This window comes from Hylobates moloch, unplaced genomic scaffold (assembly GCF_009828535.3).
Source record: "Hylobates moloch isolate HMO894 unplaced genomic scaffold, HMol_V3 SCAFFOLD_21, whole genome shotgun sequence".
Classification (NCBI taxonomy): domain Eukaryota; kingdom Metazoa; phylum Chordata; class Mammalia; order Primates; family Hylobatidae; genus Hylobates; species Hylobates moloch.
This window is the reverse complement of record NW_026652296.1, coordinates 40,034,455-40,058,773: the sequence shown is the minus strand read 5'-3', so window position 1 is coordinate 40,058,773 and position 24,319 is coordinate 40,034,455. Positions and strand designations below refer to the sequence as shown.

At 43.9% G+C, this 24,319-nt stretch overlaps 1 protein-coding gene across 4 annotated transcripts in view; it reads left to right on the top strand.

Annotated features, from left to right (window-relative positions):
* The window catches only part of KIZ (kizuna centrosomal protein), a 115,601-nt gene extending 99,032 nt beyond the window's left edge, over positions 1-16,569 (top strand). For 3 of the 4 annotated variants that reach the window (XM_058432859.1, XM_032142101.2, XM_032142102.2), the window contains 3 exons: positions 1,906-2,002; positions 13,632-13,675; positions 15,831-16,569. In XM_058432859.1, the coding sequence (XP_058288842.1) occupies positions 1,906-2,002; positions 13,632-13,675; positions 15,831-15,928 (239 nt within the window). In that variant the 3' untranslated portion in view covers positions 15,929-16,569. The remainder of the gene's footprint in view (positions 1-1,905; positions 2,003-13,631; positions 13,676-15,830) is intronic. The other variant, XM_032142106.2, reaches the window with a different exon arrangement.
* The last annotated feature ends 7,750 nt before the right edge of the window (positions 16,570-24,319 follow it).

The window sequence follows — 24,319 nt, the reverse complement described above, 5'->3', positions numbered from 1 at the left end:
CCTTCTTCACATTTGAGTCATGGAATTTGAATCCAGAGGGATATTAGAAAGAATGTATTCAACACTCCCATTTTACAAATGAGGCCCCAGGAGAGTAACACCTTGCTCAGAGCCTTTCAGCTGGATAGCTGACACACATACTTTGGAAAGTGACTCCACACATCTGTTTCTGGTAAGTGTTATTTTCAGTAGTTAATTGGACAGGTGCAAAAGATGAGTAAATTTGGCCGGGCACTGTGGCTCACACCTGTAATCCCAGCGCTTTGGGAGGCCAAGGGAGGCGGATCACCTGAGGTCAGGAGTTTAAGACCAGCCTGGCCAGCATGGTGAAACCCCATCTCTACTAAAAATACAAAAATTAGCCAGACATGGTGACAGGCGCCTCAGCTACTCAGGAGGCTGAGGCAGGAGAATGGCTTGAACCCGGGAGGCAGAGGTTGCAGTGAGCTGAGATCACGCCACTGCACTCCAGCCTGGGTGACAGGGCCAGACCTTGTCTCAAAAAACAAACAAACAAAAAGATGAGTAAATTTGACATATAAGTTGTAGTCCCTTCGATGTGTATCAGAAATTATGGATTATGGTACTATTAATAACCTTATACTTAATGCATTTTTATTAATTTATTCATAAGTGAAATGACACTCTAGGTTGTATAGTCAAGCACCCCTAAATTCATTTCTCTTGCTCCATACTCAAAATTACACTACGTGTTTTGCAAGATTCCAAATTTTCTGGCAGTAGAATCATGGAAGTGCTCCTGCCTATGTTTGCTGTCACTGTCATTGTAGTCAGATCCTTTGGCTGTGTTTTGTCTTTTACCCTTACTCTCATTCGATCCTAAGGACTTATCTGAGCCCCAAAGAAAAGCAGAAAGTGGGCCGGGAGGGTGTAGGGCAGCTTCACAGTGTTGTTAGAAGTAGCAGGGATGGGAGGTGGTGGTGCACTCTGTGCTCAAGGAGCCCACCCCACATCTAACTAATGAAGAAGCAGTGCATGTTTCACTTACTTCTGAGTCTTTGGACCTGAAGGAAAGCCACTTAAATAAACCTTGAGCCTTAGTTTTCATGTCTGAAAAGACCTCTTCCTGGTAAGCATGTGGACACCCTTTTTGGGCTGAATGTGGACACATTTTTAAAATAATCACTTTGCTGCAGAGTGTACGTGCAAGCAGGCAGGTTACAGGTTAGAAACTCAGCACATGCTTTTTGCAAAGATGCCATGCATGCTGTATCTGTGATTTTGACTGCCAGTTAAGAAGCAGACCTGTAGCAGAAAACATCCGAGGCTGAGAACTCCCAGGAGGCAATGATCAGGGGTTGCCCTGCAAACTGGGGGCATTGTGGGAATGTCCAAGTCTCTGGCTCCAAAGAAAGAGGTGGAGTGTGCATACTCCTCCTCAACCTTTAGAGGCTGGTAAAGAGTGGCCTTGATGATTTTCAGTGGAGATTCTTTCTCCTCTGTGGGATGGAAAATAGAGGATTTTACAGAGGGGCTTAAGAGTGGATAGGGTAACTGTTATCCACGAGTCTTAATTATTTCTGAGCCCTGGTTTGCTGCCCGTGTGTTGTAACAATGGGAATTATCCAGTGCTTTGTGACACAGTAGAGATCCATATGCCTACTCTGTGCATCTTAGTCATTTAAAATTGAACTCTTTGGATGATTTCAGTTTTCACTTTTGTGGCTTCTGTTTCGGTATCACAGGAAAGCGCCCCACTCCCTTTCAGTATTCTACCAGCATTTCATTCTCTGCCTCAGAAGCTCCCTTGCCTTCTGTGGCTTGAACAGCATCTTCCTCTGTTGGCGTTTGTTTCACCAAACTTACTGTGAGGCCACTTTATTCATTTTGTCCCATGGCTGCATGACAGCTAACCCTCACTCTCCATGTTTACGCTTATCACAGGTTTGAATAATGGCAGCGGTGCATTCGAGACAAAGACAGCTAACAAAATTGCTTCGGAAGCTAGTTTTTCATCTAGTGAAGGAAGTCCTTTGTCAAGGTAAAGTTGTGAAAGCCTTTCTGAATAGCAGCAACAAGATGAGAAATGTCACAACGCAATGAATTAAACTCTGGCTGCATATTATTTTGTTGTATGACTTGGAGGGTTATGGTTTGGGTTTTTGTTTATCTAAAATAACAGTTGAAACTTTAGTCTACCTTTGAAAATATTTGCACCAGAGCCAAGTATTGTTTTGCAGCTGTTGTTTCCTTGGTTTAAGACTCAATTGACACCTCAGTGAACCACAAATTAGCGTCTACAGCTGCTCGCAGTAGGACTGCTTAGAGACCACACAATGGAGGTTGTCAGAAAAAGGGCAGAGAGAAAACATCAGGCCTTAAAAGAAATAAAGTGGCATGTTTCTTCTTTTTGTGATGGCTAATATATAAACTAGTAATTGCTGGATATTCATTTTTATTTTCCTCTTTTTTTTTTAACCAAGTGTTTAGGCTAGATTATTCTTTCCTTTTCTAATACTTTCTTGCTTATTTTCCATAAAGAACAAAATTTATCTTTTCACATTTGTCAAACTGTAGCACTCGCTTCTTGTAAGTTTTTTGAGCAGTGATAAGAGAGTTGTGTGCTGAATTTGTCATTAACATAAAATACTAATTACAGTAGCTTCAGGTCACTTAGAATTTATAGACGGGAATATAAGCCATCATCTGATGAAATACCCTACTCTTGCTTTGAGCTAAATATTGTTTAAAATGGCATAGCAACTTTCCTTTTGGAACAGCGTTGCTCAGTAGAAAGGTGTCCTTCAGATGATTATATTCCATTTGAATTAACTGCTTGTCTCTGATGAAATTTTAGAACAGGAACTTTACATTTCTAGTATAACATATAATGTTCCATAAGAGAAAATGATTTGAGCCAGAAATGTTGAATTTTTTAAATGAAAAAAATCCTATTTTTATTCATATTTTATAAACAATACAATGTTTTTAGAACCTGGAGTATATTAAAATGAGATTGAATTTCTAAAATTATGGGTTTTAGAAACTTGACAAGTTCAGTTTTAGGGAAATAACTCATTTAATTTTCAGAAGTTATTATTTTTAATGCCTGAGTTTTCATCCATATTTTTGAAGGAAGTGGGAGGTAAACGGGACAGGAAGAGTGTTAAAGTATTATGTCATTATGATTATATTATAAATTCAAGTTCTAGGTCTCCTAAAAGAAATTTTAAAAGAACAATAAATTCTACAGATAGTTTTCAGGGCCGAATGTTACCATTTGGCTTAATAATATATAGAGGCACTTAAAAACCCAGTTCTTCCTAAACAGTCTTTACATAGGTTCTTTGGGAAATTTTTAAAGACATTGAGAAAGCAATTGGATTTTGCAGAACATTTCTCAGTCTAATAATTTCACAACTTGTCTATATTTTACTAAACTAAAATCAAACATTTTCCTCCTTCAAATTGAGGCAGGGGCCTTTTGTTATTAGTATTGTTTCTGTATGAAATTAATTTCCTAATAAATTACAAATAATCTCATCATCCCCTTTAAGAAAACAAAAAAAAAAACCACAAAAAGGCCTTGAAGGAACTCTTGGTTCTAGGCACTTGATGATAATCCAGTGATGAAAAGGTCTGGGCCCAGAGTGCGTGGGTTTGGTGTGCTGTTTGTCACGGTTTGGTTCTTGTGCTGGGCTTGGTGGTGTTCATACGCCACCCTGGGCTTTGGAGAGCTCCAGTTTTGCCGTTTGTGCTGGATTCACTGAAATTTCTTAGAGGCTTACATTTAAGGATCCCACTTACTGCAGTCACTCCTTGTGCTTTATTGCTTTTACAAGTGGTCTCGAAACCCGGTACTTGAGAATAAACATAACAGTGCAGTGCTGCTGTAGCACTTTTAAAATTCTTCTTTGCTCTATTTTGTCAGTGAGCTGATGAGCAACCTCAAAAAAAAAAAAAAAAACCCCCCTGGACCTTAAAAAAAAAAAATGGCTTCCTCTGATGTCCTAGAGACAATAATTATGATGTGCTAGTTAAGCCCAAACTACAGCTGAGGGATTTTACTTTAAAGCAGCGGCTTGGGCGCAAAAATGCATTTATAGCTCTTTGTCTGCACCTCATTATGTGTGGGCCTGATTCATTAAGTAATTGGTTTGCAGTTGTTTACATGAGTATTAAGGCCTTCTTTTCAGCCGCCTTTGAGAGATACATTGTGCAAATGTTGCCTGTGATGAATGCAGAATTAGGGCCAGAGGGTCCGTCCTATTGGCTAAACAGTGCACTCCTGTTGAAAAGCCAGAGAAAGGGATTGGGTGCTGCTTTGCATAGCAATGACTTTCTTAATAAGCGTTACAGATTAATACACACAAGCTATAAAAGATGCAAAGAGATACTCTTAGCACATTTATACATGCTCATTTCATTGTGATGGTGGTGGGGTTCGGGTGCTTTCATATTCCGTTTTTCAGAGCAGCAGCTTCAGTGCATGAGCCGTAATAGAATCCGATGTTTATTGTATTATAAATCACGGGCAAGTAGGCAGATTGGCAACAGTTTATTATTAAAGATTCTTTCAGTGTAAATCTTTTTCTACCATTGTATTTGCTTCAGCAAAATCATTTTGTGGTTGAGTGGGGATGAAAGGCATAATGTACGAAGGAGTGAGTCCTAATAGGAAGCCGTTCTCCAAGTAAAGACCACTTGTTCCCTTTTGTTCAGGGGTGCATGCCAGAGCTTCCTCTTCTCTGCAAACATTGTCTTGCTTTACCTTCCCCAGCAAGCGGTTTTCACTCTCCCAGATCCATTTGTTCAATGGAGAGTGTATTTTAACAGCCTGCCCTTAGCTTACTGGTTCCTGCCTTGTAACTTCAGCTTACTGGTTGGACCAGATAATGTTTTACCAAAAGGAAAGGGTGGGCGCTTGCAACATAATTGCCTGGGGGAAAGGTAGCAGAAGTCACCCAGCCACTGTACCCTGGCAGGGCCACCATGGGTGGCATTCTGTGCCAGCCTTGCAGCCACCAGAGCGGCCAGTGGAGGGCGCCAGCCTGCAGCTGATGCTCTGATGGGGGCGGTGTCATTTTCTGTCTTTGCCTGGTCACTGTGCCATTTCCCCCAGGATAACATAAAGATTATAAGGAACCAATAGTCCAGTGAAACAAAAATGAGTTTTTCCTGAAAGTCCTTTAGGTTCTTATATAAAAGCACTCTTCTCTGTCTTGGGTTTGGCACATCTCCGTTCTTAAATTGCACTGAATTAGCAGCTTCCTAAATATGTCACGTTTCTTATCACAAGCCTAATACGTTGTTTTTTCTGCACAAAGCAAATAAGAACAATCGCTTGATTATTTGAAGAGAAAAAGTTAACAAGTTGACCTCAGGCAGCTGAAAGTGGCATCTTCTGTAGGACCCCTGATTAACCATCAGGGGGCGCTCAGACTTTGTTAAATTACTGGTAGGCCTTTAAAACCTAAAATTCATGTTTACAGAGATTTGTTGGCATAGTCATTGGGATTTTTTTCTTTCTGGATTATTTTTTGCCTTCTGTTTTTCAGAAACATATGTCTGTTTTGAGGAACGTTCCAGCTGAAATTGCTCCTTTAGAAATTGTAATACTGATTTCCACTAGCAGTAAAAAATTATTACAAATTTTAGAATTTGGAGTCTAAAGACCATGTCTTCTAATAAATTAGCTATTTTCAGCCTTCTTTTTTTTTTTTTTTTTTTTTTTTTGAGACGGAGTCTTGCTCTGTCGCCCAGGCTGGAGTGCAGTGGCGCCATCTCGGCTCACTGCAAGCTCCGCCTCCCGGGTTCACGCCATTCTCCTGCCTCAGCCTCTCCGAGTAGCTGGGACTACAGGCGCCCGCCACTACGCCCGGCTAATTTTTTTTTTTGTATTTTTAGTAGAGACGGGGTTTCACCGTGGTCTCGATCTCCTGACCTCGTGATCCGCCCGCCTCGGCCTCCCAAAGTGCTGGGATTACAAGCGTGAGCCACCGCGCCCGGCCCAGCCTTCTAATAAGACTCCAGAACTGGAAGGACACTTCCTGCTGGGAGCCATTCCTCCTTATCCTGGACATCATAGACAGTGCTCCTGGCAGGACCCTCTGAGTCTCATTGCCACACTCAATTGGTGAGGCCTCAAAGTCACAACAATTCGGGTATATTTGTTAATGGGCCATGGCTATTTTTTCTTTTTTTAAAAAAAAAATGATATGACAGGCCAGGCGCAGTGGCTCACACCTGTAATCCCAGCACTTTGGGAGGCCGAGGCAGGCAGATCACTTGAGGTCAGGAGTTCGAGACCAGCCTGGCCAACATGGTGAATCCCTATCTTTACTAAAAATACAAAAAAAAATTAGCCTGGTGTGGTGGTGTGCACCTGTAATCCCAGCTACTTGGGAGGCTGAGGCAGGAGAATCGCATGAACCTGGGAGGCAGAACTTGCAGTGAGCCGAAATTGCACCACTGCACTCATATGGGCAATGGAGCAAGACTCTGTTTCAAAAAAAAAAAAAAAAATGATGGCTGGGTGCAATGGCTCACACCTGTAATCCCAGCACTTTGGGAGGCCAAGGCGGGTGGACCGCCTGAGGTCAGAAGTTCGAGACCAGCATGGCCAACATGGCAAAACCTATTAAAATACAAAAATTAGCCAGACATGGTGGCAGGCGCCTATAATCCCAGCCACTCGGGAGGCTGAGGCAGGAGAATCGTTTGAACCCAGGAGGCAGAGGTTGCAGTGCATCGAGATTGTGCCACTATACTCCAGCCTGGGTGACAGAGCAAAACTCTGTCTCAAAAAGAAAAAAAAAAAATAGATATTGACCATGAAATTGAGTCAATGTGTTACTAACATTAGGCTTTCCCTCTGTTCTTTTCTCCAAGTTCCACCCCCCGCTCCCGCCCTGGGCCAGGAATGAGTATCTGACACCAACCTCTGCTGCCACAAATCTCTCAGGAGACCCTTGTTGCCTGCACCCCTGTCAAGCACGGGTAGTCTACACACTGCACAGCCTTCCCAGCCAGCTCCCCTTGTCTCCCTGCTCAAGAACAGTTAAAAACCAGACCGCATGTCATGCCCACATATGACCCACTATTTTACGTCCCTGGATTTTATTGGAATGCTCCTGCCCCACTCTTTTACCTGGTTAAGGCCTTCTAGATTTTTCAAGGCTTAACCTTCTGAACGTTTCCTAAGCAGAGACCTGGCTGCACAGCCTGCCCCTCCTGTGGTCCCCCTAGCTATTTCTGTTATCATCTGTAGTCAGGGATAGAAGCCATTTCCCAGTACCCTCCCTCCCACAGTGGGGCAGGCTTCGTTTCATTTATTTATTTATTTAGAGACAGGGGTCTCGCTCTATCACCCAGGCTGGAGTACAGTGACACGATCTCCGCTCACTGCAACCTTTGCCTCCCAGGCTCAAGCAACCCTCCCACCTCAGCCTCCCAAGTAGCTGAGACCACAGGCACATGCCACCATGCCCGGCTAATTTTTTGTGTTTTTGGTAGAGACGACATTTCGCCTTGTTGCCCAGGCTGGTCTTGAACTCCTGAGCTCAGATGATCCACTCTCTTCGGCCTCCCAAAGTGCTGGGATTATAGGCGAGCCACCGTGCCCAGCAGCAGGTTTCTTAATCGCCAGTGCTGGATAGTCATTGCACTTCCTGAGTGAGTAAGCATGGATGTATAGCTCCACCGTTCACTCCAGTTTTTTTGTTTTTTTTTTATAAAAGTCAGTTTTGTACAAGTTCCCTCACTTCTGTATGGCATCATGTACTTGAGCTGCAGGGAATCATGCATTTCATACAGTTATCTGCATAAGTGTGTGTGAGAGAGAGAGAGTGTGTGTGTGAGAGAGGGTGTGAGTGTGTGAGAGTGTGTGTGTGTGAATGTGTGTGTGTGCGGACACATACATTTTCAAAGGGAGACTGGTGATGACTGTGAATATGCCCTCTGCTCATGCATCCCCAGTTTCAGGAAGCAGGACCTGGGTGAACACACTTGGAGAGAGCCTCACTGGGGTTATTTCCTGGCTGCTGTCTCGTCTGCTGATGGAAAGGTGTCTGGCTTCGGGCCCTGACCTTGATGAGAGCTCTTGGCACATGCTGGAGGCCTGGAACGTCATCCCCCAATTCCACTGTCATCAATTCTCAGCCAACCCCACTGTTGCCTTTTCAGCCAATTTCATGATGTTTATTCTGGTGTCAGTCTCCTTACCGGAGCATGAGCACCTCAAGGGCATTGAGCGAGTCTGTCTTGTTTGCTGCTGCAGCCCCAGCACAGAGTCCGATGCCTTGCTCTGCCCCTGCTCTTGGAAGGCCTGGCTGAGGCAGTTTCCCTGTCTCTTCCCATTTCAAGGGCCCCCCCGCATCAGGTCCCTCGAAGAAGAAACTTCACGCATCTCAGGCCTGCCTTCTCTCTGTCTGTCCCCAAACCACCCATTCCTTGGCCCCTGTGCCTAAGTACTCATCATCTCCACTTAGAACCTACGGCTGCACATCAGCAAACTGAGCACATGCTTTTGTTGATCCAAATGTGCTGACAGTGCAGTGGCACTGCTTACTGAAGTCTACTGTCTGCAGGCTCTCACACAGGATTGTCTGTAAATTTATCAGAACACTTCCAGGAAGGCATTACTGTCCCCATTCTACAGACAAGAAAACTGGTGCTTGGAGAGGGAGAGAACTTGCCCAGGATCACGCAGTGAGCAGAGTCTGTCTGGCCCCAGAGCTGATTCTGTCTCAGCTTCTGAAAGCAGCTCATATAGCCAGGCACATGCTGTGGCAGGGTTCTCCCTGCCCTACTGTTTTACTGCTTCTCAGGAGGCCCTGTGGGATGGGTGTCTACAACGTGTGCATTTGCAGGAGTGTCCCAGGAGGAGCATTTTGTTCCACTTCTGCTCTACTGCTGGCTCGCTCTGTGTGTCTTAGGACACATCTCTCAACCTCTCTGGGCTCAACCACTGTACAGTGAAGGCTCTGGATTGATAATCTGTGAATGCTGTGTTCTAATTGAATAGTGGGTTTCTTGGCCTTGGGTATTCTGTGTCTCATTTTTGTCTTTACTTCTTGGCTCCACAAGGCAAAACCTATTGTCAGTAATCCTTACTATCTAACTTTATATTGATGTTGACTGTGTAGACCAATTCTAACTACGTTAGCCTTTTGTTCATATAAAATGAGCAGCTGACACGTAATTGTTACTGTTTTCCATAGCGCACTGTGTCATCCTGACTCCATGTGCAGAGCGTTCGTTGTGTGCCAGGGCTGCTCTCAGATAAAACCTATTCTGTTGAAGTCCTGGCTGGCCCTAACTTTTTAAGTTTAACAAGCTTGAGAACAAAAGTGACTTTGATTAGCATTGTCCTAATCTGATTTATCAATAGCAGGGGCATTTATAAGCAGTTACCAAAATGCATCCAAAATAAGATGGCTTAATGACTAGGCAGAGGGGAGAGATGTGATGAAGTCAGTACAGCAGAATGGTAACAAGTGAGCATCTCCCTAATGGGAATGGGACATTCCTGGTACAGCTGGGAGAAAAAATTACCAAAGCTACTGGGAAATTCTGCAGAGATAATTGTCCCATTATTTTTTAATTAATTAAAAGTAATTAATTAACTTTTTTTTTTTTGAGACAGTGTCTTGCTCTGTCACCCAGGCTGGACTGCAATGGTGCAATCTCAGCTCACTGTAACCTCCGCCTCCCAGGTTCAAGCGATTCTTATGCCTCAGCCTCCCGAGTACCTGGGATTACAGGCACGTACCACCATGCCTGGCTAATTTTTGTATTATTAGTAGAGACAGAGTTTCACCATGTTGGCCAGGCTGATCTCGAACTCCTGACCTCAGGTGATCACCCGCCTCAGCCTCCCAAAGTGCTGGGCTTACGCCACCACACCCAGCCGATTGTCCCATTCAAATGAGACCAGCGGAACATGGTTATATTTTAATTTACTCAGTTAATCATCTGCAGTGTCTTGCCTGAAAATGGCTTATTTTGAAGTAGGACCTCCAGAAAAAATACCAAGTCTGCCCTCTGGGGTTCCAAGAGTCACCCCTGAGCCACGGTGCAGGGGAAAGGCAGGCTCTCTGGCTTGCAGCATGGGCCTCATGTGAGGCACTTCTTTACAACAGTAGTGGCCCTTGGGCCATGCCCAGGCCACTGCCTGGGTCCATACAGCCTGCAAGCTAAGAGTGGTTTTCACATTTTTAAATGGTTGGAAGAAAATTAAAAGGATAATGTTTCATGACACCTGAAAGTTATATGAAATTCAAATTTCAGTGTCTATACATGAAGTTTAATTGGAATACAGCCACATCTTTTACTTTACAAATTGTCCATGGCTGTTTTTGTGCTACAAACACAGTTGAATAGTTGCGGCAGACCATATGGCCCACAAAGCCTGAGCTATTTACTCTCTGGTTCTTTACAGAAAACCTTTGCCAACGTCTGCCTTACAAGATAGAAACATTACTTCTACACTCTCAGCAAAGATTACACAGTTAAATTCTGAGCACATAAGACCACATGGTGACCATGTCCCATGGTCTACAACCTTAACTCTTTGATTTCTTTTACTTTCTGAAACGCAGTTTTGTTTTTCTTTCATCTACTCTAGTAGCCAAAGTAGTTGGCTCTATCCAGCACACCATAGAAAGTTCTCAGGCTTCTCCATCAGCCTTGCCTTAGCTTTACATATTAGGTATGACCTAGAGAAAAAAATGTTGGCCCTAAGAATTCTGTATAATAAAAAATCAACTATGAATTGCAGGGTTACATTGACTTTCAGAAATTTTCCCAAAAGGAAAAATAATTGCCCCTTAGGTATGCGAGTGGAGAAGAAAACCCTGGAAAGCACGCCCTGCCCTTCCCAGTGGGTGGACCACGCACCACGCACGTTTAGCTCTGAAACCTGTTTCCTGTGAGAAAACCAATCACACAGACAATTAAGAACCATTACACAATTAATTCACATTTCACTGGGATGTTTACTGGCTCCCTGTGGCTTAAATGTTCTCAAAGCCACACTGCGTAACCACAGGACAAACAGAAAAAACAAGTTCAAGTGGCCTCATAGAGACATGGCTTCAGGAAATCATTTTTTCCTAGAGTGCCATATGCAGAAGTGAGGTCCCTGAAATGCTCATGGGTCACCTCCGTGGTGGGACTCAGCGTTCCTGGCTGATTGCTTTTGATGAGTTAAGTGACGACTAACACACACTTGCATAGATGTTCTCATGTGTCTGTGTTTACAGCCTTGTGCATGACTTTCTTTTTTTTTTTTCCCCTTCAGCTTTTCTGGTTTTTTTTTTTTTTCTTTGCCAGCAGGGAAGCCAAAGAAACTTGAACTTGATTCTGAAGTGCAGTATTTAATAGAAATATGTAAATCAAGTATTGTATAATTGAATATTGATCAAATGCCTTTAAGCAGGGCCCTAAGCTTAGTGAAGTTCACTTGTTCATTCCAAGTGAACGTACTCATTAAGCACCTGTTAAGTGCTGTGCACCGAGTTACCCAGGTGAGCTGAAACAGGTGTGGTCACTACCCGCATGGATCTTGCAGTTCAGAGGGGGAGGAGTGGCACATCAGTTGGCTGCACAAGTGGATGTGAAACAGCAACTTGACGAGGACTCAGTGGTAAAGATAGGGAGTCAGAAGTGGGAAGGCTCCAGCAGGACAGCACAACACTCCTGGGGGATCCACCTTGGAGGCACTGCTTGGTATTTAGGTCTTTGTGCAGAAATCAATGGAAAGGCATTGAAGAATTTTAAGCGAGGAAGTGGAGTGACCAGATTTGCACTTCAGAAAGCTCACTATCATTGCCTAGTGGAAAATGGATAGTAGGGGACAAGATGAGTGTGTGTCACCAGTTAGGAGGTTGTTGCAGAGACAGAAGCAAGAACTGATAGTTTTGTTGACCAGTGTGCTGGCAGTGCCCAGGGAACTGGTGAGGACTGCAGGAAGTATTGTGGGTGGGGGTGGAGGGGTGGAATTGGCAGGACCGAGGGCCAGACTGGGTGTGAAGGAAAGAGGAGTGGAGACTGGAGAGGGGCTTGGGGAGACTAGTGGGTCGGGGGTGCCATTTGCTGAGACGGGAGGAGCTGAGCTCACCTGCCACTGTGTCCTTTCTCCTGTGTCGGGGCTCCCTGCTGCCCCACCCCGCCACACCTTGTTCCTCAGTCCTGGCCTGTGAAGGCCTCTGCCTTTGGAGGTGCCTGGCTTCCTCTGTGGTCCTGCAGCTCCCGCGATCACCTGCCACAGTGCTCTCCATCCTCCCAGCTGGCAAAGATCTCTCCTGCTCCCCCTGTGGCTCTTCTTGTGTGGACCGTGGCTGGCAAATTAGCCTCTTTCCACCCCTCCTAGCATTTTTAAAATCCACCCTCCCCTGCAGCACCTAGCCCAGTGTCCTCAGGTAGGGGGAGGTGGGGAAATAATAGACATCCCTGCAATTGCATTTAGTGTGTGTGTGATGTGTGTGTCACTTTCTGTAAAATGGGTTCTTGCAGGCTCACCTCACTGGCAGGTCCCCACAATCCTGGCAGCTCCAGGACTGTCAGTCAGCTGCTGGCCTTTCCAGATGCTCGTAGGAGTCTTCCATGCTTCATGGAGAAATGGGTGTGAGCACGACTCTGTCATGGCAATTAAAGAAACAGGCACTAAATTTACAGGGAACACTGAAAGATAGCCTAGAAAACCATACCTTAGTGGAGCATGTTTTTCTGAAAAAAAAAAAAAAAAGTAAATTATAGCAAAACGTAGATTTTTAAGCCAAAAGTCAACCAGACTTGGCCCAAAGGGAAGGAAAAGATATATTTGCAGGGTTTCCTGTGTCCAGAAGAGCAAGGCCCTGGCCGTGAGAAGGGCGGTGGTGGTGCATGGGGTAGGGCAAAGTGTCGAGCCACGCACCAAGAATGGTTTCTCTCCCAACATCTCCTGTGACCATTCAGGCAATTCTGAAAGAATCTCAGCATCATAAAACATTCGAGTGACGCCCCTGGGGAAACTTTTAAATTCATTAAAATTGCAAAGGTCCTGACAAGGCACACAGAGAAATCACATCCCCTGGGCCAGTTTTCTTGCCATATTGGCCTCAGTCGAGACAGTCCTGGATGCCACGGACACTAGCATTTATATGACACTTGCAGGGCCCCTACCAGGTGTTTGTTTTGAACTCTTTTCTTAAGCTGTTAGTATTGCTGCCACTGGTTTCACTAAGTATTTTAACTTCCTTACCAACATCTTGAATTCCCTACTGCAAGTGTTTCATTTTTAGCTTGCCTGAAAGCACTGAAGTTTCACCATCACTGTCTTCCAGAAGACTGTTGAGGGAAACCGGTCCTCTGCCTCAGGGGCCCATGCGATCGTCCTCCCCCAAGAACACATGGCCCCACACAGGCACAGCTCAGTAGGGCGGGGTGGGCCATGCAGACCTGCCGAGGGGACACACGCAGGACGGGAGCGATGCTGTTGAGTAGCGACCCTCCCAACAAGGCCACGCTGCATCCCAATATTTTCCCTTTACTTTTAAACTCTGGGAAGTAAGTGTAAAGTTCTGGCCTCCAGTGAATCAAAGTGCTTCTTCTCTAATGCGTTCATTATGAAAATATCAGCCTCGTTGTCTTTTCTTTTTCAGAACTTAGACTGTTTCTTTATTTTGCAGGCATGAAAACAAAAAGAAACCCGTGATCAATTTAAAATCTAATGGTAAGAGAGATAATCGGACACCAGATTTTCTTTTTATGTTTTAACCAAAAAATTCTGTGACATGCATTTGTTGTTAACACCCTCATGTGAGTCCTGAAGCGGGCATGCTCACAGGGTGGAACTGAGGGCTTCTGGAGGCTCAGTTCTTCACAGACAGGACCACACAGGTGCCATGGACCACAGGGGCAGAGCATTGTAATTTGAAAGTATGAATTTGCAGGGGATCCTGGCCTCCATGTCTAATTAATTATCAGCACTGTGTATTTTACCAATGAAATGTTTCTTGCCTCTCTCCTCATCCTCAGAAGCACCCATCGCTCATGACCGGACAGGCTCTTGGAGTAACTAACTGGTTTCCTCATACCCAGTTCCTCCCAGCTCCTGACCGTCCTCCACCTGGCCACCAGCCTCCAAACCCTGGCTTCCCCCGACCTTCCTGTGGAAGGACGGCCAGGGCCTCCCCGTGCCTGCAGGGTAGAGTCTGAGCTTTCTCCATTCCTGGGAGGCCCCAGCCCTGCTCTCCAGCTTATTCCTCTCAAGGTCGCCTCTTTGGGTCAAGCCACAGTCAGCTTTTTTCAGCTGTAGCACACCTGTGCCTCTGTACCTTTGCCCATGTTGTTCCTTCTGTAGGGAGTTCCGTTTCCTTCTCCTCAGCCCAGTGAGTTCCTATTCATCCTTCAACACCCAGCTCACAGGAAAAATCTAGCCCTCCTACCAGAACACTGTGGCGTATCCCCTGCCCAGCTTGGGCTCTCTCAGCTCCTGTCTCCTTAAACCCCTTATACCTTAAATTAAAGGTATAATTTGATTAATAGTTTTACTGACAATAACAAAAAATCTGCTATTTATTTAGCCCCAGTATGTCCCACTTTGCTAACCCAGCGTGGAAACTAATTCAGAGCTGCTGTAGAACCTAGGCCTAGGAATCTGCCTTTTAAGCAAGCACCACAGTGTGAATCACTCTTCTAGAAGGACAGCTACCTACTGTGGGGGAGAGAAGTACCCAGTGGGTTGTGATGGAGAGTATGGGCTTGAGTCAGATGACTTGGGTGGGACTCCCAGCTTGGCCACTCACTGGCATTGTGATTGTGGCCAATTTCTTAATCCCCTTCAGCGTCCGTTTGTTTGCTCAGTGAAATGGATACATTAATACTTACCTTGCCAGGCTGGTGTGAGGATGAGATGGGGTCGCGTATGAGAAGTCCGCACAGAGCTGACATGTGGTGCCATGCAGATGTCAGCAGAGTTAAGGGATTGTTGATGTAGTAGACGTGGTCCGCTTCACCACATCTTACCAGACCACCTGCAGGGTACCTCAGCTCCAGTTCACAGACGGACCTACAGCTTCCTGCACCAAGCAGCTGTGTCTCTCTGCCTGAGGGCTTTCTCTGGCTGCGGGAGCGTGCTCAGCCCTCACAAGGCAGCCCAAAGTACCAGGGAGTTGATGCCCTGGGTTGAGAGCCACCCTCAACCAACAGAGGCAAGTTGGTGGATCAGTAACCCCGCTCCCTTGCTCTTTACTGGGACAATCTGGTGAGAGTTCTGCAGTCTCTCAGGGGGCCCCAGCAGGCTGAGCCTTCCCTGTCCACTCACTGCCAGGCACCCACTCGTCATCATACCCTTCATTGGCTTCCTGTCTTCCTTGTGTCACTGTCCCCATGGTTCCTGGGATCACCTCTCAAGTAAACGATGTGGACCAAAGTCCTGTGTCAGGGTAAACATCTCTGCTTATTCCTCTGCCACGTCTTTCCCATCTCCTCTCTGCTCTCATAAAGAAGAGTGGGAGATGAAAGTGGAGGGGCAGCTGAGGTGGGTCGGCATCAGGCTGATACAACACCCCAGGGAACCCTGCTTCCATGTAACCCTGACCTTAAATTCCTATCCTATAATAAAGAATTGGGCACAACAGAAGGGAAAAGGAAGTATTCTGCAAATTGTTTTCCATAACAGTGCAGAGGACACACTTTGAAATGTGTAATTTGTGCAGTATGACATGCACATTTGGGTGTGTCTGGTCAGGTACATCATGTGGTGTCCCTGTTAGGCATTTTGCAGACCGACACTCCGCTTAACCAGTCCTTCCGTGTTGTGCTGTTTTGTAAGCTCTTAACCAGAGTGCAAAAATGTTAAATGACTATCTGGTTTTATTTTCCAGCCCTCTGGGATGAGTCTGACGACAGTAACTCAGAAATTGAGGCTGCTTTACGCCCTAGAAACCATAACACCGATGATTCTGATGATTTTTATGACTAACATGCTATGACGTCTGTTGCAAATAGTCTTTAAACAAACTGAAACCCTGTGTTCATATGTGATGTCCAAAATAAATATGTTCTTTTAAGTTTTCTCATTGTTTTATAGGAAAACTTAGGACTACATTGCTATTCAAGTGAAATTTTATGACAGAAATGTGAACTTGCATATTCATTTTTAAGTGTCATCATGAAGCAAAGTGATGAATGCAATGCCCATCAAAATTCAAGGCGGTTTCTATGTTAGGAATTAGCCAGCTGATCTTAAATTCATATGGAAATTCAAGAGACCCAGAATAGCCAAAACAATCTTGAAAAAGAAATACACTTGGGAGGCCGAGGCGGGTGGATCACTTGAGGTCAGGAGTTCAAGACCAGCCTGGCCAACGTCGTGAAACCCCATCTCTACTAAAAATACAAAAATTAGTGAGGCATGGTGGCATGCACCTGTAATCCCAGCTGCTCGGGAGCCTGAGGCAGGAGAATTGCCTGAACCCGGGAGGCAGAGGTTGCAATGAGCCGAGATCACACCACAGCACTCCATCCTGGGTGACAGAGCAAGACTCCTTCTCAAAAAAAAAAAAAAGAGTTGGATTTCTCACATTTCCTTATTTCAAAACTTACTGAAAAGCTACAGTAATTGAGATACTGTGGTACTAGATAAACAGAAATCAATGGAATATTGACTATGTTGATTCATATGTATCTAGAATTGAGAATACAAAAACGCTGTCACATTTAGGTCAATTAATTTTTGACGAGGGTGACAATTTCTGCTACTCAATGGGGTGAAGAATAGCCTTTTCAACAAATGATGCTGGGACAAATGGATAGCCACATGGCAAAAGAATGATCTTGGATCCCTACCTCACAGTATATACAAAAATTAACCAAAATGGATCAAGAACCTAAATGTAAGAACTAAAACTATAAAACTGTTAGAAGTTAACATAGGTGGCCAGGCACGGTGGCTCATGCCTGTAATCCCAGCACTTTGGGAGGCTGAGGCAGGCAGATTGCCTGAGGTCAGGAGTTCGAGACCAGCCTGGCCAACATGGTGAAACCCTGTCTCTACTAAAAATACAAAAATTAGCCAGGCATGGTGGCAGGCACCTGTAATTCCAGCTACTTGAGAGGCTGAGGCAGGAGAATCAGTTGAGCCTGGGAGACGGAGGTTGTAGTGAGTTAAGATTGCACCATTGCACTCCAACCTGGGTAAACCTGGGAGATGGAGGTTGTAGTGAGTCAAGATCGCACCATTGCACTCCAGCGTGGGCAACAAGAACAAGACTTGGTCTCCAAAAAAAAAAAAAGAAGTAAACATAGATGTAAATTTCTCTAACCTTGGATTAGGCAACAGTTTCTTAGATACGACCGCAAAGCCTTAGATGTGGTTGCAAAAGATACCACCAGGAAAGTTAAGGCCAGGTGCAGTGGCTCATGCCTGTAATCCCAGCACTTTGGGTGGTCAAGGTGGGTGGATCATTTGAGGTCAGGAGTTCGAGACCAGCTTGGCCAACATGGTGAAACCCCATCTGTACTAAAAATACAAAAAGCCAGGCATGGTGGCACACACCTGTAGTCCCAGCAACTCAGGAGGCTGAGGCAGGAGAATCACTTGAACCCAGGAGGCGGAGGTTGCAGTGAGCCAAGAGAGCACCACTGCGCTCCAGCCTGGGTGACAGAGTGAGACTCCATTTCAAAAAAAAAGTGAAAAGACAATCTATAGAATGAGAAAATATTTGCAAATTATACATCTAAAAATGGACTTGTATCCAGAAATACATAAATAACTCTTATGACTCAATAAAAAAAACCCAGTTTTTAAAATGGTCAAAGGATCTGAATAGATATTTCTCCAAAGAAGATATACAAATGGCCAATAAGATGCATGGCATCATTGGTCTTCAAGGAAATGCAAATCAAAACCACAGTGAGGTACCCCTTCATGCCCTCTAGCATGACTGGAATCAAAAAGTCAGGTAACAGAAGTGGTGAGGAGATGAAGAAATCGCTGGCAGGGATGTAAAATGGTGCATCAACTTTGATAAACACTCTAGTAGTTCCTGAAAAGGTTAAACATAGAGGGATTATGACCTAATGATTCTACTCCAAGAGAAATGAAGACATATCTACACAAAAACTTGTACAAGAATGTTTATAGAAGAATTATTCATAAGAGCCAAAGAGTGTAAACAACCCAAATGTCCATCACTTATAAATGGATAAATAGAATATCCATAGAATAGACTATCATTCCTCAATAAAAAGGCGTGGAGTACTAATCCATGCTACAGCATGGGTGAACCTTGAAAACATTAAGTGAAAGAAGTCACTCACAAAGACCACATAATGTCAGATTCATTTCCATGCAGTGTCTAGGATAGGAAAATCCATAGACAGATGAATGGTTGTCTAGGCCTGGGGTCGGGAGAGGAGTGACTGCTGATATGAGGGATTTTGGCAGGGATAATGAAAATGTCATAAAATTCACTGTGCTGATGATTGTATAATTCTGTGGATACACTGAAAACCGTTGAATTGTACACTTTAAATAGGTGAATTATATGCTACGTAAATTGCATGTCAATACAGTTTAGAAAAAGGAAATTGGTAATTCATACATCTTGGGGTCTAGTGACTCCAGTGACTACAGGCAACTCTTGGTGCAACATTTTCTCACTTTTAAATGGTTGCTTTAGTCAACGTCAGAAGTTAATTGTGCAACTCAGGAGCCTGGGGCTCATGGTGGGTCATGTGACTACTCTGGCTTCCTTTGAGCCCTCAGAATCTCTGAAACTGAAATGATTTTTAAAGCATTGTGTGTATTTTGTTTTTCAATCACCTCCTGCTTGTCACTTACCCTGCTCAAGAACTTGGGAGTTGTCTTTGATTCACTCCTTTATTCCTTTTCACTCAAATTACCAAGGCCTTTCCTATCTCTTCCCTGCCATCATCACCATCCCCATCTGAGCCTTCACACCTGAGTTTCTACAGCAGGTGTCTTGATACTGCCCTTGGCAACTAAGGAAAATCCTGCCATGGGTTTCCTTTTTCTTTCTTCTTAAAAAGGTATAACTTGGGTAATTATTAATTTGCTAATAATAAAATAGCTGCTATTTATTGAGCACCCTATTATATCCCAGACACTTTGCTTGCTCAGCACAGAAACCAACTCAGAGCTGATGTAGAGACTAGGAATCTGCATTTTTAGCAGGCACCCCTGTGGGAATCACTGTTCTAGAAAGACAAGTATCTACTATGAGGAAATAAATCCAACTCTGAAATCCATGTTTTTATCCATTTGATGGGAGGCAAGGAATGTTGGCTGTTTGGTTTTTTTTTGTTGTTTGTTTTGTTTTGTTTTTTGTTTTTCTTCATTATGTTGTTCTGGCTTAGTTGTTTGTTTTAATAAGAAAATATTTCATTCTTTGGTTTTTAAAACTTTTAAGCTTTATACTACAGCATTATTTTTCTATATTCTTTCTTCCCTATCCACAATTATTAAATAATGGGAGTTGACTCTAATGGTAATTCTCCACATAAATAAAGGGGGTACATTATGGCTCAAAGCATACGATGGAAAGATTTAGAATCATGCTATTTTAGGACTGGAAAAGCTTTTAGCGATCACATGGTCTTTGAATTTTAGAGTCAAAAAGGACATTATTCATCAAAACTCATTTTAGAAAACTTGGTCAAAAGTGATACATAAATATGGCAGCGAAGTGAAGAGCAATATAGATACTAACTTGTCAGTAGACACTAAGAAGACAAGGAAAGAGAAGCGTGCCTGGCAAGGATTGATGTTAAATGGAAAAATGTGGCTTCCTTTGGCCAATGCAATGTGAACACAAGTAACCAATGCCACTTTTGATTAGAAGCTTTAGTGCTATGTGTGATTCTCTGTGTCCTGTTTCCTGTGTCAGCAGCCATGGCAGCATGGGACACGTGGAGCCTCTATCAGCCTGGCTGCCTCAGTAACTAGGAAGAGCAGACCTCCCCTGCTAATCATGTTTGCACCACTGAAATTGGCAGGTTGTTACCACAGGAAAATTCTGGCCTATCCTGACCAATATACTATTCTTCCATTTACGTACCATTTACGTATACTCTTTTTTTTTTTTTTTTTTTTTTGTGAGACAGAGTCTCACTCAGTGGCCCAGGCTGGAGTGCAGTGGCAGGGTCTCAGCTCACTGCAACCTCCACCTCCCAAGCGATTCTCCCACCTCAGCCTCCCGAGTAGCTGGGATCACAGGCATGCGCCACCGTACCTGACTAATTTATGTATTTTTAGTAGAGAGGGTTTCACCATGTTGGCCAAGCTATTCTCGAACTCCTGACCTCAAGTGATCTGCCCGCCTCTGCGTCCCAAAATGCTGGGATTACAGGCATGAGCCACCACGCCTAGCCATTTATATATATCCTGATTAGGCCACGTGTAATTTAATTTTGGAGTGGTGAGACTTGCAAGGTTTCCTAAATGCTCACTGGATAAACATTACACCTTTGAGATTTTTTTAAAGAAAATTTGATTCTGAATAAAGAACATCTTTTTTCCTTTTTCCAGTTGAGAACCTCAAGTATCTGTGGTTAGACTATTTCTAAATGAAGTTGTAACAATTACAGTTGGAGAAGGTGAGGAACAAGTTGCACACCTTGGGGCAGGGATTGGGGGACATATTTAGAACTGAGCTCTGGTAGCCAATAAATGGGAGCCTGTTGACAGGAAAACCTCCAGAAACCACAGCCTGCGGGGAAGCCCTCTGTGGTCTCTGGAAAGCAGGCACAGCATCTGGAGCATTTCTCTGGGTATTTGTATGTATCTCCACTGGAAAATAGCAAATGAACTGGGTTCCTCCAACCATCTGACCCAAGAGGTAAAACTGAATTCTCCCTCCTCCCCCCATTTCTAATGTGGGCTGGACTTAGTGACTCACTTCCACAGAATAGAGATGGAAAGGGGGAAATAGTAATGGTACAGTGGAGAAACCTGCCTGACACCATCTTACGTGATGAAGGTTAACACCCAGGAGTCAGGACTCGTGTGGATATCTGGAACCCTGCCATGCTGCCAGGAGACGGGCACTTCTCCTCTACAGTGTTCTTTCTGAAAAATCTTAACCACAGCCTAATCATGAAAAGTATCAGATAACCTTGGGACATTTGACAAAATACCCAACCATTACTCCTCAAAACAGACAGTGTCATGAAAAGCAAGGAAAGACTAAGAAACTTTCACAGACCAGAGGAGAAAGAGACATGACAACTAAAATGCATTGTGGGGCCCTGGTGGGATCCTCGAACCAAAAAAAGGACATTCATGGAAAATCTGGTGAAATGTGAGTAAAGTCTGGAGTTTAATATTAATGTACCTTGTTGGCTTCTTAGTTTTGACAAATGTGTCACAGCAATGTAAGATGATAATATTAAGGGCAACTGAAACTGGGCTAGGGGTATATAAGAACTCTGCATTATATTTGCAACAAATCCAAAATTATTCCACATAAACTAACCTCCACCAATAAATGTTATTGACACTTGGGTGATACCCTTTCACACTTTTTCTATGCACATATGTTTTTTTCATTCTCTTAAACGTTTCTATTTTTAATCTAAATCTTACCAGGCTTAAAAGATTGATACCCACTAAGAAAACAAAACAGGCCTTCAACCTGGGCACTAACTTGCTATTTGTCAGCAATGCTGATGGGGTATACAGAGTCCTACATCTTAACATCTTTTACCTAGAGATCACATGCTGCACTGATGATAGTGCAGAAGAAAGCCTAGGTTTGGTGCTGGTCTTTAGAACTTTGCTAACCATTTTCTTACTTTGTAGCAATAGAGTAGGCCTAGGGGCCCACACTAGTAGCAAGCAAAATTTTCCAGCTAAAATTTAACCTTTTTTTTCTTTTTAGTTACTTTCTATTTATCTCAAATGGCACTGGTTTAAAATGTATAGAAGTGGCCAGGCACAGTGGCTCATGCCTGTAATTCCAGCTACACAGGAGGCTGAGGTGGAAGGATCACTGAGTCCAGGGAGGTCGAGGCTGCAGTGAGCCGTGATCGTGCCACTGCACTCCAGCCTAAGCAACAGAATGAGGCCCTGACAAAATAAAAATAAATAAAATAAAATGGATAGCAGTGATATAAAGTTCCCGTTTAAAATACATTTTAGGGAAAAAGTAAATTGACCTTCAAAAATAAGCTTAAAAAAAAAAAATAGAACAAGGGCTAGGAGGGCATGGCCAAGTGGAAGGAGGGGCAAGTTGCTCTGTTACCCTCACCAAATACCTCCTCTGATGTATTTTGGGGTTTCCAGAGGATCAGGCTTCATGGGGAGGTCACACATGGGGCCCATGGCTAGTCCTGTTTCCAGGTGAAAGCACTATCACTATCACAGCATAAGTTAATAACCCGATCTTCCCATTTATAAATCAAATTTTTGTGAGTTTGATTAACATGTGGATCCTGTGAATGGTGACAACAAGCACCAGAACTCACAGAGTTAAGGACTCAGCTCTAGATCTGGGGTAGCCACTCCCCACCAACTCCCGACTGAAGTTCAGATACAGCTTTATTATCTGGTCATTCTGCAGTCATTCCCCCCCGCCCCAAGTAAAGGAGATTTTTGTTTTGTTTTGTTTTGTTTTTTAATTATACTTTAGATTCTGGGGTACGTGTGCAGAATGTGCAGTTTTGTTACATAGATATACACGTGCCATGGTGGTTTGCTGCACCCATCAACCTGTCATCTACATTAGGTATTTCTCCTAATGCTCTCCCTCCCCAGTCCCCCACCCACCAACAGGCCCCGTTGTGTGATGTTCCCCTCCCTGTGTCCATGTGTTCCCATTGTTCAACTCCCACTTATGAATGAGAACATGCGGTGTTTGGTTTTCTGTTCCTGTGTTAGTTCGCTGAGAATGATGGTTTCCAGCCTCATCCATGTCCCTGCAAACGACATGAACTCATTTTTTATGGCTGCATAGTATTCCATGGTGTATATGTGTCACATTTTCTTTATCCAGTCTATCATTGATGGACATTTGGGTTGGTTCCAAGTCTTTGCTATTGTGAATCATGTCACAATAAACATAACGTGTGCATGTGTCTTTATAGCAGACAGTGTGGCAATTCCTCAAGGATCTAGAACTAGAAATACCATTTGACCCAGCAATCTCATTACTGGATATATACCCAAAGTATTATAAATCCTCAGCCCTTTTCTGACACTCCTTGTGTGTGGGGCCTTGTTATGCTAGTCACTTAGAATGCAGAAATGGATGTAGCACAGTCACTGACCTCGGGATACTCACACTCCAAGAAAGGAGAAAAAGCCTGAAGCATGGTGCGTTATGTACATGATGGTGGGAAAGATACCCCCGACTTACAATGGGATGCATCCTGACAACCTTGTCATAAGTCAAAAATAGTGTTAAGTTGAAAGGCATTAAGTAAACCCATCATGAGGTCAAAATTTTTAAATCAAACCATTGTAAGTCAGGGACCATCTGTATATGTCCCCAAAGCTGAGAGGAGTGAATAGTAATTTCTCATTTATACAAGACGGGGTGAACCTGGAGGCATAAGGGGACATAGGCAGAGAAATGGCACCTGCAAGGCTCAGTGGCACAAAAGAGTATGTGTAAATTAAACATGATTAGTTGTCGCATGTAGCAGCATAGGGAACATGTGCAGCAAGGGGAGGGCTGAGTCCATGAAGGTAGGTGGAAGTAACTGAGAAAGGAGTAAGTGCAGATTGGAAGGGCGGAGACAGAGTATTCATTATTCACAGATGATATGGTTGTTAAAGAAAACCAAGAGACTTTGAGCGCTAAGCCTTAGGACCAGTGAGAGGTCGGCAAGATGGGTAGATATAAGGGAGTGTTAGGGTGGTTTTGTAATGATAGTTGCCTGTAAGTAATCCCAGCTACTCGGGAGGCTGAGGCAGGAGAATCGCTTGAACCTGGGAGACGGAGCTTGCAGTGAGCCGAGATTGCGCCACTGCACTCCAGCCTGGGCGACAGAGCAAGAATCCATCTCAAAAAAAAAAAAAAAAAAATCATAGTTACCTCCTAATTGATCCGAAAGCCAATGCGATTTCAGTCAAAATCCCAACAGGTCTTCCAGGTACTTAACAAGCTGGTCATAAAACTCAGAAGGAATTTAAAAGGCCAAAATGTTGAAGGCAATTTTGAAGAATAAAGAGAAGGAGCCTTGCTATAGCAGAAATTAAGATTTATTATAAAGAGCAGGAATTAGACCATGTGGTGTTGGCTCAGGGATAGAAACATGGAGCAGAATACAGGCTCTAGAAATATTCCCAGGCATGAGAACTGAGTGTGGGACCAACGTAGTATTAGAAGTCAGTGAGGTGATCACCACC